This window comes from Empidonax traillii, unplaced genomic scaffold (assembly GCF_003031625.1).
Source record: "Empidonax traillii isolate 1590-97213 ecotype Southwest subspecies unplaced genomic scaffold, ASM303162v1 scaffold191:size1449129, whole genome shotgun sequence".
Classification (NCBI taxonomy): domain Eukaryota; kingdom Metazoa; phylum Chordata; class Aves; order Passeriformes; family Tyrannidae; genus Empidonax; species Empidonax traillii.
Genome location: NW_020955384.1, coordinates 1360603 through 1377681, shown reverse-complemented (window position 1 = coordinate 1377681; position 17079 = coordinate 1360603). Strand labels below are relative to the sequence as shown.

Below are 17079 nucleotides of genomic sequence, written 5' to 3'. Positions count from 1 at the left end.
CTCTGGTTGTAGGTTTTTTGTGCATGATTGGTTTAATTTCTGAATCCGCTGATTGTAGAGGGCTATTTTGTTCAAGGAAAGGACAGTGAGAAGGTTATCTCTGCATATGAGCAGCAGGCAATAATGTGATTCTTTAAGTAAGGCTGTCCTACAGTGGAATTGAATGGTTCAGGTTTGGGTTCAATAAAACATGTTAATGTGTTCTTAAGCACCATTAACAGCAGTGGAAGTGAAGGCACATTTAGTACTTAAAGGACATGCTGAAGTTCCTAAGTACAATTACTATTGCCTAAGTCCAACTCTAATAGTTGATTGGCATGTCCTGTGAAAACAGTCTCTCCTTACCAAATAACATGTAATTTAACACATATGTTGTTCAAATCTGAGGAGGGTTTGTGCTTGCTACTGATGGGAGCAGCTTTTCTGTCAGAGCTGATGAAACTTTTTTGGGCTGCATGGAAAGGCTTGGTTTCTATTTCTTATGCTGTCTCTGTCTAGTGAACATCAGTCTTCAAGGTTGTTTCAGTGTTATAACTTTCTACCTCCAACACTTGAAAAGAATAAGCTCACAAGTACCTCATATCGCATGAGAATGAAAAAGTTCCATGTTCACAGACTAGAAGTAAATTTTTTGGACTGTATTCCACTGTTAAGATGGTTGTTTGGGCAAGGTTTTCTACTTCTGGCTGAGATTACACTGCAGCATTTCACAAAAAGTTGTTGGAGTAAATAATGTCTTGGTGAGTGTGAGAATAGACACTTTGGGATGCCTTAGCACCTACTCGTGGAGCCATATATCTAAAAGTACCAAATTGTTAGCAGAAGACTTCATTCATAGCTACCAGTATAGCCAGTACCTGCCAGAGCATCCAGCTGAGCAGAAGTGCAAGGTGTTAGATGATTAAAGCTGAACTAGATCTCCAAAATAAAAGGGAGAGTTTATCTGCTTACACCAGGCCTTTATGTCTCCTTAGTCCTGACAACAGCCTTCTTATTTTTCTTTTCCCTTAAAGTCCATGGAGTTCTCTACAATGGTCTTCGTGGAGAAAAGTAATTGTGGAATAAACTTGAAAGTGTTTTACTCATGGTCTTAATGGGGCAAAATCATGAGAGCGGTTGCCTGCTACCCCAGTTCTTTCTGTAAAATACTGACTTTTGGTTAAAATTGTTACACTGCTCCTTCTCATATTGTGCACAGATAATGTGAGTTCTCAAATGTGAACAAATGTGAAAAGAAGGAATGGCATTTTATTGTATGTCTAGTCAGACAAACTGAAACACTGTCTGTGGGCAGCATAACTTCCTTTTGTCTAAGAGGCAGCCTAGAGTTCACTGCCATGACTTAATTCATTATAAAGGCATTACATACTATTAGGCAGAGGATGAATAATAGCTAAAACACATAGAAACCTCTAGAACTTTTAAAGATGGCAAAAAACCCAAGTAGTTTGGCTTGATAGCAAAAGAAATGTAAAAAATTTTTAAAAACCCTCTCAAATTATGCTACATAAATTTACATGCTTCAAATGTTTCCTAACACAGTTGTAAGCATTTTAGTTCAGATTCATGTGAGAAACTCAGGATTCCTTCTTCTACACTATTTTTCTCTGAATCAGAGCAAATTTTTCTTTCCTACTCTCTGCTTCTTTTCTCCTTATCCAGTTAACCTTTGGATAAACTCTGTTTTCTCTGTGGCTTTTTGCCCAGCAAGCTTCAAATGCCACTGGGTCCTTTTCAGGACTATCACCTCTCCAAGTCTGATAACTAGAAAACAAGGAACTTGGTTATAATGCTTATCCTTTAGGGTTTGTATGCAAGAAAGAAAACTCCAGTGCTTCAGTCCCTCTTATTTCAAATAAACTGTGCTGGATTCCTTTCTGCAGGCTTTAAATTATCCAGTGTCCTAAGGCGCTCTGCTTAAGTAAGTGTTAATGCAATCTGTTGCCTTAAAGGCAGATGACTCCTGATATACAGAAGCATTCAATAATCCGTAGAATTGATAATTTACATATTGTCAAGTTTTCTGAATTGTTGGACCTAGTGTAATGGTAAGTTACTGACTGCTGTCAACCATGAAATAGTTATTCAGGTTTGTGTTTGGGTTTTGTTCTGTGGACAGTAGAATTTTGTAGGTCTTTTTAGGTACAATTGTGTTAGCACAAAAAGTCTAAAGTAAAAGGCTTGACACATAAAAAAAAAAAATCTGAAACTGCCAAGGTCCAAACTAGAGCAGTAACCCAAATAAAGAATGAAAAATAATAATTTTATTGTTATTTATTACACCATTCAAAAGTGTACTGCTTGCTTCAGAGCAGAGCAATGTTCCTTGTAGTGTTCCATGGGAAATCCCGAGTCTCAATTCACACAGAACTCATTAAGTGTTATTTTATTTTATTTTGATTTAGATGAGATAAAAAGTGCCTAGATGTCAGCCCAGAACAGTCTGCCAGTTACTATAAACTATAACAGTCAAGCACAGTGCAATCACTTTAACTCTTCTACCAAGCAACACACAGAGTCCATCAAATATGAGTGGTCCCTAACATTAGCCCACTTACTTCTTCTTCAGAGATGGGGCGAAGCACACAGTCCTTGCATTGCCTTGGAAACTGGTAGGAAGAAAACCAGGATAGCATGTGTTGCTGTTTACCTATTAGACAATAGCTCCCAAGAGGCATTTTGCCCTGTCTGTGTATTCACTGAAATAAAAATATCCTCACATGTCCAGTATGGTAAGAGATCTAAATCAAATAGTACCTTGCCACCAGCCTTGCCAGCCTCAGATGTGCAAAAATTTTGAGTTACACAGTCTCAGAATTGATGGGGAAAAAAAAAAAAATTGTATTTCTGAGTCTTAAGATCAAACTCTGTTTACCTTTGATTTTATACTGTTCTTTCAGATCGGTCCTGGAACTGTCACATTATTATTTGCAGCACAGAGTTGAGATGTACAAATATACCAAATACATCGAGATACACCTGAGAATAGTGAACAGTGTTACTAACAAAACATTGCTTGTCCAACTGTATAAAGGCTGAAGAGATCATTTCAGGAAATGTCTTAGATTTAGCACCTTGTAACATGGATAATTTCTATACATTTCAACTAGTTGTATATTTCAGATCAAGAAGTTAGCTAGTTGTTCAAGTCCTGAAAGGATTTCCTTACTGTCTTTTACATACTGGTAGAAATATTTACTATTGATAAAACAGTACTGGAGTTTACTGACATTTAAGGCTAAGGCTGCATAAACACTAAGCTGGTCTCATTAATTGCTGCAACTTCCAGTCTGAGGCAGTGAGGTGATCCTTTCTTTCTGTTTGATTCTCAGACTATGCTAGTTCTTATAAATATTGTGTAGAAACAGTTCAGCTTTCCTGATGAATATACCTACAGTTGGTCAGATGTACAAAATGGTATCTCTTTTAAAAGATAAAAAACTTATAAAGTTTTAGTTTTGGCAAAGTAACATTTATGACCTATTGATTTATGTCCGTAGAATAGCTAAAGAGACATTTAAATTTTTTCCATGCTTTGAAAACTTGATCAGTGTGGTCCTGAGATTTATTTCCATACCTTGCTACCTTCTCTGGTAATTGTTCGAGAAGGAAGCAGAATTCAGTGGCAAGGATAGGAAGCAATAAGGAAGATCTGTGTCATTCTGGATATTCACTGAGGGCAAGTTATGATTGCCAGTGAAGTCTTTGGCTACATTTGCATTATAATAGTATAAATTATGATAACACATGTTGGTTGTGTGGGTGAGTAGAGGTGCTGTTTTTATCTGAGAGTGTCTACACAATACACTCTTGCTGTCCATTAAGAGGAATGCAATATAATCACACCAAAATTAATCTTCTAACTGCAATTCCATGCCTTCCAAGCTGGATAGAGAAAGATGACTCAGTATTGTATTGCATACCTAATTGTAGCGTGGCTCTGTCCCTTATGTTGATGTTTCTGTATTGTTGCACCCATTATTTTAAGGCTTTTGAAATCTCTCATTTAATTTTTATTACTTATTTGCTGGATCATTCAAGTTTCAAAAACAGTGGTCAAACTTCAGAATCTGTCTAGAGACCCTTTTCAAGCTCAGATTTATCTATAAGCTTTGCTAATGGCAAAAATAATAAATTACAAAAATTTTGCAGGAGACTGTCTGCTAGAAAAGGCAAGATATTCTTTCCAAATTATGTATAAAAACCAGGATAGTGATTTATATACATAACAGGAAGTGTGTATACCTGTGTAACTCTGCAGTGTAAATTAGAATTGAGATTTTGATTTCTATAGCCATTTTTCTTTTCATGAACTCAGTTTACAGGACTGCTCACCATTCATGTAAATGTGAAATAATACAAGAGAACAAGCAATGAGAGGGTCTTAATAGCAGGGAGATAGTTTTGAGTTGGCAGGTGACAAATGCACTTGTTAGGGAGAACTTCTAAACAATAACTGCATGATTTCCATCTTGCAAACCACTCAAGCTGGTGTTCATTTGATAAAACCAAAGAGACTCTGCATTGGAAAAATCGTTAAATAGGAAACACTCCCCTGTAGTCGGCCCTAGTGAGGCCACACCTTGAATCCTGTGTTCATTTCTGGGCACTGAGATGCTGGAGCGAGTCCAGAGAGGGGCAACAGAGCTGGTGAAGGGTCTGCAGCAGAAGTCCTATGAGGAGCAGGTGAGGGAACTGGTGGTGTTTAGCCTGGAGAAATGGAGGCTCAGAGGAGACCTTATCATTCTCTACAGCAACCTAAAAGGAGTTTGTAGCCAGGTGGGGGACTCTTTTCTCTCAGGGAAGAAGTGACAGGATGAGATGAAATGGCTTCAAGTTATGCCATGGGAGATTTAGATTGGATACTTGGAAAAATGACTTAGTGGCAAAGGTGGTGGGGCGTTGGAATAGGCTGTCCAAGGAAATGGTGAAATCACAATCCCTGGAAGCATTTCAAAAACCTGTGGATGTGGCACATGGTACTGGGTTGACAGTTGGACTCAATATTCTTAGAGGGCTTTTCCAACCTTAACAGTTCCATGATTCTTTTATTTAATATGTGCAAGTAGAAAGGTATATCTCACACCTTGGTATAAGATACTCACATATCTTCACTGAAAAGGAACATCATGCTAATTATGACACTGTGGATAACTCTCATTGTCTTTTGATTCAATTTGATTTCGATCAAACACTTCTGAACAGAGGTTTAGTGTGAGGGTTTTCTACCCACTTGCAAGTATTTGTACTCTGTGTGTAGATAGTTATAGCTTTAATAAAGTTATGTGAAAATATGTCTCCTTTGAAAACACATCAGCTGCATCCCTATTTGCTCCTTTGAAATTTGGTAGTAATAATGTACTGAGAAGTGATGGTAGAATGTGTTCCTTTGTTTATGGACCCTGGCTTCAGGTAACTTCTCTTTTTTATACTTTAGCTCATTTTTAATGCTTATTTCATCAAAGAAAACACCAGTTTAATATTTCTGGATAACAACTTTGTAGTTGAAGGTTTTGAATTGAAATATTTTATTTTTTTTCAAAATTCCCTTGTGTCTTTTTCAGCCAAAATTCTTTCCAGAATTTGACCCACATGTGTATTCAACATTTCTGTCCTTCTGAACCTCTTATTTCTCATCAAGCACATAATACCATGTTGCTGAATAAAACCCATCTGCTCCTCACATGTGAATCAGCTGGGGCTGCTGTTTGGCACAAAATGGTTGCCAAAATGCTGTCGTTTGACTGTGGAGGAAATGGGGAATAGGAAAATTATTTCATCTTGCATACATTTCTAAAATATATTTAACTGTATATTAATTGTCTTTGAATTAAATCCTCATGTTCTTGACTGTCTTCCCAGACTAGAAACTGGCAGGCAGCCCTATGCAGAACAAATGAAACACATGCTTATCTTTTACTGTGGTTTTAAAATTAGTAGGACCTGTAGCTCATAGAACTTAAGCAGTTGTCCAAGTTTACCACTCACTTAAGCATTGCCTTGAAGTGGCGACGTTCCTGCCTCACAATGCCAGCATTAAAGGAAAATGCAGCTTCAAGTATGTTCTGACAGAAGGGGTATGTTTCCTTCTCTTGCAGATGGGAAGCCAGTGTCGCTGTCTCCACTTGAATCCCAGCCCCACAGTCCTCGGTACACGGCTTCGAGCCAGCGGGAGCGCGAGAGCTTGGAAGTCCGCATGCGGGAGGTGGAGGAGGAGAACCGCGTGCTGCGCAAGCAGCTCAGCCTGGCACAGAGTCGCAGCCCCTCTCATCACCATGGCAATCACTCCAAAACCTACTCCATGGAAGAGGGGACAGGTGACAGCGAGAGCCTGCGGGCTGGCATTGTGGCAGGGAACAGCTCCGAGTGTGGGCAGCAACCAGCAGTGGAAAAATGTGAGGTAAATAAACAAAATGAACTTGCCAGAAACAAAGCTTGGTAGATATAATCCTTTAAGGACACTGCAGATCCCCGTCTCCTTCACCTTGAAACTTTATTTTCAGAAACCAGCCTCTTAAAGGTCTGCTGGCTGCAACGTTTTAGATAATTTTTAATTAATCTTTTTCTTTTAAACTTTAAAACATCTAATCATCATAATATCTTCTGAGTTATTATTTCATCACAGTTTTTTCTCTTTTTCATTCTTATGTCCTCAAACCTGGTATAAAAATCAAAGCCTTGTTCCAATCTGTACCGCTGTGCTGATAAAAACCTGTAGCAAATTGACCCCCTGTGTTTTTAAGTTAAATGAAAGCTCCACGGTGCTTAGAAAAGCCTTATTCCTTTGTTTGTGTCTCTGTACTGGAACAGTTCAGGGTTTACGATTAATTAAATTGTGGCTTATGGAGCCAGCCTGTGCTTTTGACTCACTTTCAGGAGCGTACCTGGGTGTTACTGTGGGACCACCTGCTTTGCATGAGCTGTGCACAGTGTGATTGGTTACAGGGAACAGGAGATCTCCTTCTAAGAAGGTTTTGGAGTGGGTTTTTTTGGTTTGGTTTTCCCCATTCTGTGCCAGTAGTTTTGTGGATGTCATCCAGATATTTAGTTATCAGATGTATGAATGCTGACAGGTCCAAATATGGATAGATCCCAAACAGAAAATCTTGTTTAAAGGCCTTGTGCCAGTCTCAGCTGATGAAGGTATCAAAAGTAGCTTTCTCCATTTATTTCTACAAAGAAGGTAAAACCTTATCACCTTTTATCTTGCTTTTTGCCACTCAAAAGTTGAAAGAAAATTAGTGGGAGAGGAAGAAGAAGTCCTAATTTTTTTTTTTGAGATAAATTCTATTGAATGGGAAAATATCAAATACAGTTAACGAATGAGTTACTGCTTCCCAGTTGGTTATCTTTGTCTGTCAGTGTGAAAAAAAAGGAAGCAACATTATTGTAAGGAGTGGGAAAAAGAGGGGTTTGTTTTTCATTTTCCCCTCCTCCAGATAATGAGGGTCTGATTTTCCTCACTGAGAGCATTTTGGCAATTCTTTTAATCAGGGAAGGTTCAGGCCATCAATAAGCAAACCTCACTTCTCCCCTATTATTATGCCAAGGAGTGATGAGCTGAATCTCAGTTCAGTTGTTCAATGTACCAACCAATTTGGAACACAAAAATAGCAGCTTAAAGTAGGAATAGTTTAAATGGCCTTCCAGTTATAATGTGTTTTGCCAATAAGTTTGCTTGCTCAGTGGGGTTTAGCATTGTGCTGGAGGCAATGGTTATATAAAATACAAAATCTGACATTATTTACCATCCCCCTATCTCACTGCACACTATTTTGATAGGAAAATAGCTTTCTACTCTTTTTCCTAGGGAATTCACTCAGTAATTCAGTAACAGCAATGGAAGTTGAAATTAAACTTCCTTATTATCAGATTTGCCAAGGGTCTCATCATTTATGCTATTATTGTAGATTCTGGTTCTGTGTTTGCGTGAGGGATTTCTTGACTCCATTCGCTCTCTGTTTTCAGCGTTTCAGATGTGCAAACTAAATCTTTTTTAGCTTCTGACCCTGGAATTTATCACACTGAGAGTCAGCAAGTTGGGTAGTAAAGAACGAGGGTTCTTGAGAAGACTGGGGCTCTGTGGGAGACTAAGAAAGCTAGGAATAGGTTGTTCATTTGATTGAGTCTGTTCTTAGAGATTTACTAAAGATAACATTTCAGAATCTAATTTGAGATGGTCTTTAATGATGATTAAATCATTTGAAAATGCAGTTACAATGAATGAACATTAAATCTCTGATAAAGCATAATCTGTGTGATAATAGTTGTGATCTATATCAAATAGCTGTGGGTTTGTTGCATTCCAGCCACAGCTTCCTACTCTGTTGCATCACAGGAGAGCTCTTCTGATGTTGTAAAACGGACCATCATTACACTGCAAGAAAAAATCAGAGTCCCAGCCTGTCATGCCTTCCCAGTAGTAGACAACTTAAACAGAAACCTTGAAAATAAAAGTACAAGTAGTCCTTACACAGATGTCGGCACACACAACAGGCTTCAGAAGGAGAGCATAATGCCAGTGGAAGCTAACACAGTTATGTGCCTCTTTCTTACTATGTTATCACCATATCTTTCCAGCTTGTGCCCCCATAAACTGAGCATGCTCTTGGAATTAAGTGGGCAATTATAAATATTTTCAAAAGTGATTTTATACTAGGAAATTGGTAATTAGTAGTATAGCATTTAATGGGTTAGCAAAATACTTCATATTTGAAGCAGTTTTACAGGCAAATTTTTATTATTGTTCTCAGCAGTGTTGTTCAATAGGGTTAAGTGTGTAGTGCTCCACAGCCACCAAAACCAGGCCCTCACCAACCTAAACAGTGTAACACAGGAAAAGCAGATGTTACCTGCTTCTGTAAACTATTTGTAGTGTATTTACAAATATGCTATGAATACAAGCATTTTGTAACATACTTCTAATATCTCTTAATCACATTCAACAATTACTTATGAAGGATTAAATATCTACAGTGGAAGGCCTAGCTATCACTACTGGAAAATTACTGAAGTATGAAGTGTTTTACCAAAGATTATTTTTAGCTATAGGAACTAACTAGAGTTTGTAAAACTCATTATTTCATAATTCCAAAAGTAGCCCAAGAAGGAAAAAAACCTAGCATCTATTCATCTAGGCACCATATACTCCTCATCAATATGGGATCTAAGGCCCAGTTCTTCATGTGGTTTTGGATTCCCAAAACCTTCTTCTTCCCATTAATATTATCCCAGAATAGCCTTACATAAAATAATGCATTCAGAAACAGTTTTTCCTGGCCTGTAGCGGCTGAAGGGTTTCTAAACTATGTTAGTGTATCCCTTTCCTAAGGAAGCTTAACTTCTTTAAGTGCTTCTTTAAGTACTTCCTGTAAATACATGGACCAAGAGCTCCCTAAACTATTTACAATTAAAAATAGTTCTGTTTATGTCCCTGATCCTCAGCCTTTGGGAAGAATTATGTGATGAACTTCCACAGTGTTTTGCTTACCTATTCATATCTACGTGTATAAACAGAGGAAGAATTCATTGAGTCTGGAAAGCAAGATGTATCATCATTTCATCTGTTGCTGCAATGAGTTACATTATCCAAAAGCATCTCCAGTGAATGGCCTGAATCTGGACTTGCAACAAGTCATGAACTTGTTTATCATTCACTTTAAAGAGAGCATTGGAGGAGGATGAACATTTCAAAGAAGCTCAGTTTAGACTCCCAGTGACTTCTGAATATCGAGGCTAGAAAGTGACTAGAATTATCTAGAATGATCATGGAATGTCATCATCAGTAAGGAACGTGCAGAGCCTTGGTGTGAGAGGTTTGATGGGCCATGTTGAGCCAGGCAGGCAGGCTGATGCACTTTGTGGAAGTCGGAACGTTCTTTGTTTTTGTGGCTTCACTGCTGGGTGTTGGCTGCAGTGTTCAGTCCAGAGGTTGTGTGAATCACAGTGGCCAGTTCTGGTGGGATGGGGGATACAATCTTCTAGTCATCTGCGGATGGAAAAGAGGACAATTTTCAAAATCTGAGAGCTGATGTTTACAGTAGTATGCTGAGGAGAATGAAAATTCTTTGAGGTGCTTTCTTCTTCCAGCTACTGTTGTCCTGTTATGCTAGAATTTGGCTACAGCCAGCTGCTCGCTATCCAAACATGCATTTAGAACAAACGTGGAGAAAACTGGAAATAATTTTTTTTCCTTTAGGATACAAACATCTGCAGACAGTTCAGGTTGATGACTTCATTTTGGCTTATCAGTGTTTTCCCACTGATTTTGTTTGAGTGAGACAATGAAGGAGAGGAAAGTGAATTAGGAAAAGGAGAGGAACAGACTGAGTCTTGCAGCATGCTGCAGGCAGAAACTTCGGAAAAAAGGTCTAGATTTCTGTTCTCTTTGAGGATTATGGCTTTTTTGTGTAACTGATTGTAGGCAGGAGTAGAAGTCATATGTAATATCAAACACCACAGAGAGGCTGAGCAGAAGGTACATGGATACCTGTGTCTCTGAACTGAAAAAGAACATTCAGAAGAGTAATATGTGCTGCTTTCACTGTGCCCTGGCTGAAACAGCATCCGAGGCAACAGCAACTACTAGAAGACAGTGAGGAAAGCATGATTATAATTCTGAAACAAACTGATTTAGTAAAAGGAGTACAGATGTGGGGAAGTCCTTGACAGAATAAACTGATTTTTAGGGGAGTTGTAAGGTGGAGAGAGACTGTAAGGAGAGTGTTTCTGGCAAGTAGAGGTAGTATAAAATTATGTTGACAGTGATAGGACAGTGCTGTTCTGTCAAAACCCCTAAAATGTTTGTGTTGATCCAGTATCTTTGGGTGAAATGTTTAAAGCAGGCATGAAACTCTTCTCAGATAATTTAATTTTAACTGGCATTGAAGGGAAGAACCTTAGGTCTTCCAAATGCCTGAGAAGGACCAGGTGGCAGTCAGAGAGGAGGCAATGTGTGCGATATCAGGAATGAGTACAGCCATAGGAACCCATGCTCATGAGTACAGTACAAACTCCTGCTGCAATAGAAGTCGTTAATAAGCAACCTCTGTTCTCCCCTCTTATCACAAGAGAGAAACACAGTCAATTTTTGCTAAGTGTTGAGCATGCTCCACTCCCATTGACTTTAACATAGATTTAAAGCATTGGCAACAGAGCTGTTGCCAAAATACACTGCAATATCTTTTCTTTCTTACACCTTTCTGGACAGACAGTTGTCTTATTAATTCAAGTCCACTTAAAACCTCAGATCTTAAGTGTACCACAGCTTATGAAACACACTCTAGGGCTGGAGGCAGCTGCAATGTTCATGTGGATGTTCCACAATGGCACAGCCTCTTGGCAGTTTTATGATTCAAATTGTGCCCTGGTCGAGGTGATGGTAATGGATGGGGCTGTGGACTCTTTAGATGTGCCCATCACATGCCACCTCTTGTGTAAATCTGCTTCTGTTATAAGCCAGGCTTTGGGAATCTGTGACTGTGTGAAGAGACAGAATTCCTCATTTGTTCTCAGCATAGTGAGCATTCTGTGGAAAATGAGAGATGTGTGCGTGAGAAACCAGCTAACCAAGCTTCAAATGGAAGCCAAATGAGGCTTCCCTGCAGTTTCACAGCTGTGTCCCCAATGGCAGCTTTGTGCTGCCAGCATGGTGAACTCTCCTTCATTTCTGTGACCACTAAGAAACCGAGTATTACAGAACTTGGAGTCAGAACTTGCTAGGATTAATTTTTTTCTGTCCCTAGGGAATAAAAATGGCTAATTTTAAAACCAGAGCACAGTAATGTAACACATTTTCAGATTAGTACTTACTGCATAAATAATAATGACTCGTAGAGCCTTTTCAATTTTCCCTTTCCTCCTGAAGAGATGAGGAAACCTCTGCCTCATGCTAAAAGGGAGGTAAGAATGCACAGAATAAGTGATAATTTACCAGCGTTGTGAGGTGGAGAGAATGTGTTTGTGGGGGTTGTATTTAACTTCATATTAACACTGCCAGTGCAGCCCATATTGGTAGTCACATTCAAGGAGGTGGACCTGCCTTCACAGCTCGTGTCCCATCGTAATACTGGGATGCATCCAGCCCTGGCAAACGAATTGTCCCAGTTATGCTCATCCACGAGAGCTTGCTCACCCTTTCCTTAGTGGCTGTGCATAATGAAGAAATTGTACAAGATTTCTAAGAGCATATCCGCTTCTAATTATCTGTCATAATTTTAAACTTTAGTTGAGAAGATTAAAAATGTCTGCATGTTTCCATACTCAGAATTGTGTGTGCTGCTTACTTGGGGAGGGCGTGTACATAACATACACATATATGCTCTTAGCTAATAAATGCAATTCTGTTCAAACATCTGATGTAATTTAGGAGTAGTAATGACTTTGGAATGACGATGGTGTTATAAATCAATTAAGATGTTTTTAACGAACTGCCTCAAGTGGGCTGCAAACAGCTGCAAAACACCCACTCAAATCTTTAACAGTCACCCCACTAAATAATAGCACTGTTGTGTGTGTGCTCTCCTTAGTGAATGACAGAACACAGGAGCAGGCTTTCATTTTTGTTCTTTTTGTTCCTTTTCTCCCACAGACTATCCACGTTGCCATTGTTTGTGCAGGGTACAATGCCAGTCGGGATGTTGTTACACTTGTCAAGTCTGTCTTATTTCACAGGTAAAGGTATTTTTTTTTCTTATATATTGTATATCTGATTACGGCTAAATGAACTCTTATTGCATTTAGTCCCTGCCTTCAAAAGAAATTTGGATTCCCTTCCCTGATTGCTTTTTTCTTTGGAAGGAATGAAGCATGAAATTTGTGTTCACCACAAATAGATTCACCTGTATGAAGATTTCTACAGTGAATTAGAGTGATCACAGATCCACTTGCTATCCCTGTTGCATTGTGTGTTTAGGGACAGTATCCATCTTTACTGTAAAGCATCTGCACAGTCCTGAATGCTGTAACATAATAATAATAATAGTAATAACAGCATTGTATTCATTTAGACTATTTCTGGCATTGGTTTGTAGTGCAGGTGTAGATGATAAATTCACACTGGTTACTTGACTATTCCAGCGTCCAATTTAGACATTTGTTTTTGAAGTAAACCTGTTATTACACTCAGTATATACTATTTCATTAAAGTCAGATTGGTTATTCTGGCTTTGGAACAGCTACTTGCAGCCACTCAGAAGGTTTTGCAACCTGCTTTTAGCACATGGAGCACAGTTAGATCCCAAAATTGAGGGGCATAAATGCACAATGAAGACAAAATAACCAATTCCCTTAATAGATAGCAGCTACAGAAAAAAGAGAGTATCCCTTGTCCAGTTTAGAAATGTCTCTCAGAGATTTTTTCCAATAATGTTGCATAAAGTGGATTAAAATAGGGAAGTGATCAGACTGTTTGACTCAGGACAAATAGACTGATAAAATATGCTTACAGTATAAACAGGAGGTAGTTTCAATATGCTGCTTTATTTGAAAGATAATTTTATGCTTGAGGGGTGACTCTTGTTCATGTCATGTGCTGATATCTTACAGGTAGTATGAGTGGGGCATTCCAGCCCCACATTTTGCTCCTTATGTTTGCCTCCAGTCTTCTGCTGGAAGTCTTAGTAATCACTCCTTTACAATGGTTTTATTACACCTTTTTATATTATTTTTAGTAAGTTTTGTAAAATAATATAAATTTTCACCTTGTCCAATATAGAATAAGACTCAGTAAATACTGTTTAATCTCCAAAATATGAAAATAATTTCCACTATCCACACACAGCCTTTCCAAGTCTTTTCAGAAGTAGCATATTCATGTTAGATGAGGGCTAGGAGTAAAAAATTATTGCTAAAATAGACGTAACAAAAGCAAAACAACAGTAAAAATTTCTGTAGTTTTCAGTGCAGAATTTTTCTGAATGCTAAAATTCTGTTGAATTTTAAAACTATGTCTATATCCAGTTAGGGGTTTGAATTATTCAGTGTAAACTGGTTTTATATTGCAAGGATGTGGGGAGGTTTTGTCTACTTTGTTGTTTCTAAGCAATTTCATGGAAAATCGTATTTTTGTGGTGACACGAGTTATCCCTGTGGTTAGTTTCTCCATGTTTTTTCTCCTAGTACTTGCATCCATTTTGAGAAGACTTTAATCAATATGTTTCCAAGTGTTTTGTAAATAATAGGAATCTCACAGTTCAAAGGTTTAAACAGCTTCTCTCTGTGTTACTTAAAGGAAATGCCCCTGTTTTACATAAGCCACTCATCTGAGCAATTAGCAAATTTATAAAAAAATCTGCTATATAATTAAATTATTAAATAATAATTAATTAAAATATTAAACCAAAACAAAGGTAATTACAATTGGTATTCCTAAGTCTGGATTCTGCCCTTATCAAAAGCCTATTTGTTGTCTGGCTAGCACTACTGCTCATCTCAAAGGGTTTGTCTTGCTCAGCAGAGGTGATCAAGATAAAGTCCAGTATAGCTAATGAAACTTTAGTACAGTTAGTTACATTTAAGATAACCTATCTCCCTTGTTTGCTCAAGACATACTTAAAGACAAATCTAAGTCCATTCCTGCCTAGAACTAGCTTTTCTCACCAGTCATTAAATTGTTTGCCAGAAAAAGAGTACTTTCTCAAAAAGGACAGAGCTTCTTACAGGCAATTCTTCCTTATCTTCTAGAAAACACAGGCTTTTTAAGCATCAGTTGATGCTATGGCTACATGGCCACGCTTCAGTAGCAGTCCTTTCTTGAATCTTTATCTTTGGAGTGGCAATTGTGAGGAAGAATGGAGAATAAACAACAAAGAAGCAACAAGCTCAGCTGAAAATTGATTTAGAACCAAGTTTCCTTGCATTGGTTGCCACATGCAAACAGTGTTATCTTGGAGACTAGTATGCACGTCAGAAATGATGATAATTGGAAAGAAGGCTTCTTTTAGTTGCTAGGATCTATTTAATTGTAGGAATGAAGGATGGACACAGGTCATGATACTGCATTAGGAGAATTGAGTTAGGAGAGTTGGAAGTGGTTGGTGCAGATACTGAATGCTTCGTGATGTCAGCAGCAAGTTTACCATCTGCCTTAGGGTCATCAGTGAAAACAGGCATGGAGATGTCTCTTCTTCTAACCTCTAAATGTGCACCAGGGAGTGCATCCTAGTTGGCATTGTCCAAAAAGCCAAGCAAAGCAGACATTTGAAAGGACAGTATGTTTCCAATGGAGACGTTTGCCTAACAGGAAGTTTGCTATCCTAATCTCTGAAGTTAGGCTACTGGCCCTTCATCTATAGCATCACCACATTCAATCTCAAGTACAGTTTTGCAAGAACAGAACAAACATGCCTCCCAGCATTGTAATAGATTGTTCATAAAATCTTATGTGTATGAGGGAATAAGGAACTTTTGTTATAATTCAACAAGATAAGTTTCATGGACATCCTGTTAATTAAGCAAGTGTCAGTAAAAATAATTGCAGACATCTTGCTAAACAAAGAAGTATCAGTATTGGTAAAATTTACAGCTGATAAGAACTGCAGCTTTCATCTTTGACAAATCCCAGATGACCACTTAGTAGCATTGTCAAAGAGATTTTATTTTTCCTTTTATATACCCTGAATACAATCTATTGGTTAAACAACTGACCTGCCAGAGCAACCAGGCTTAATATCCTCACCTGTCCTCCTGCGCCTCAACTGGTGTTTGTTGTAAGAGCACTGATTTCAGTGAATCTGTCTGGAATTCGTGGAGATGTCATGTGATGTTTTTAGCATTTCTGTCTTGTTTAGTAATTAAAGCATGTTTTAGCTGTGCATTTTGGTACAAAACGAGATACCTAAAGACCCTACTCCTGTAGGAAATTCCTACTTTGCTATCAGGAAAGCTCTGAGAAAAGGAGGCCATGTCATTCTACTCCCAGGGTGCATTAACATATTTGTTATGCCCCCAACTTTGAGCTAGAGTGCTAGATAGAGACACAAAACAGCAGGAATGCTGGGTCATTAAGGATAAAAGCCACAGGAGTTTCTATAGACGGAGTGTGCTGTCTCTTCTCTCTTGCATGAATGTACGGCAAATTCTGCATATTGAACATTTCAGCTCTCCACAGGTCTAAAAAAGCAAGTTTCTGATTGTAGTCATACCATATATATCACGAGAGTCAGGCAAGCTACATGTTCAGACCATTTGAGAAACTCTATCTGTCTTCAGGTTCCAGAGAGTGGGAAGAGGAGAGGAAAGGGGTAGTGTGGTTGATTCCACGTAAGGACACCGTAGTTCAGAAATGCGTTTCATTCCCAGTGGTAAAGGAGCTTGATTCCAGTTTTGTCTTTAGAAAGCGTATGCTCCAGCCATAAAATCCCAGCAGCTTTTAACACCCAGATTGACATAACTGACAGTTTGTTCTCAGGAGGAGACTCAGCAGAGCTGGGATAGTGCAGGGTTTGCAGTCTGATAAATATGCATTGGCAGCGCTGCACAGAGGGAGGCTTGTGGAATGAGCACTCAGTCCTAGCCTGCAACTTTCCTACTTTCCTCTCTTGCACATCTAGTTCCCAATTATGACAGATTTTATAAATCTATTTCAGGCTAAAAGAAATTATCTCTGAGTCAGTTTAACACAAGCCAAGCTCGTATCACTGTGTGCTAAGTGCAACCTAACTTTACTTTTCCCAAACCAAAAGTCTAAACATCAAAACCTGAATGTATTGGGTCAAATGGGCACAATGAAATGCAAGTAGTTTTGTAAAGAGTGCTTATAGTAGTATGCAAAAAGCACCTGCATTGCGTTTTAAAAACTGAAGCAGTTTCCTGTGGCTGATAACTCTCCTTCAATCTTTTGCAACTATTGATCCAAGTTAATTGGTGATTTTCAGTGTTTTACTCAATTTCTGAAAATTCTAAAGCTTAGAGGGCCACAGAAACAGTCCACAATTATGTTTCATATTGCAAAGATCATTTCTCTCTCTGCTCAGGTAAGTCTTGAGTAAGAGCTAAAATGGTTTTTAATATATCTTTTATTTTCCAAAGACATGCTAAACACTATGTTTCATTTGGGAACAAAGACCAAAATTACACAGT

At 38.4% G+C, this 17079-nt stretch overlaps 1 protein-coding gene across 1 annotated transcript in view; it reads left to right on the top strand.

Annotated features, from left to right (window-relative positions):
- LARGE1 (LARGE xylosyl- and glucuronyltransferase 1) overlaps positions 1-17079 on the top strand; it is a 194084-nt gene that overhangs the window by 45535 nt on the left and 131470 nt on the right. Inside the window, exons 2-3 of the mRNA XM_027886630.1 lie at positions 6099-6400; positions 12590-12672. Of these exons, the coding sequence (XP_027742431.1) occupies positions 6099-6400; positions 12590-12672 (385 nt within the window). The remainder of the gene's footprint in view (positions 1-6098; positions 6401-12589; positions 12673-17079) is intronic.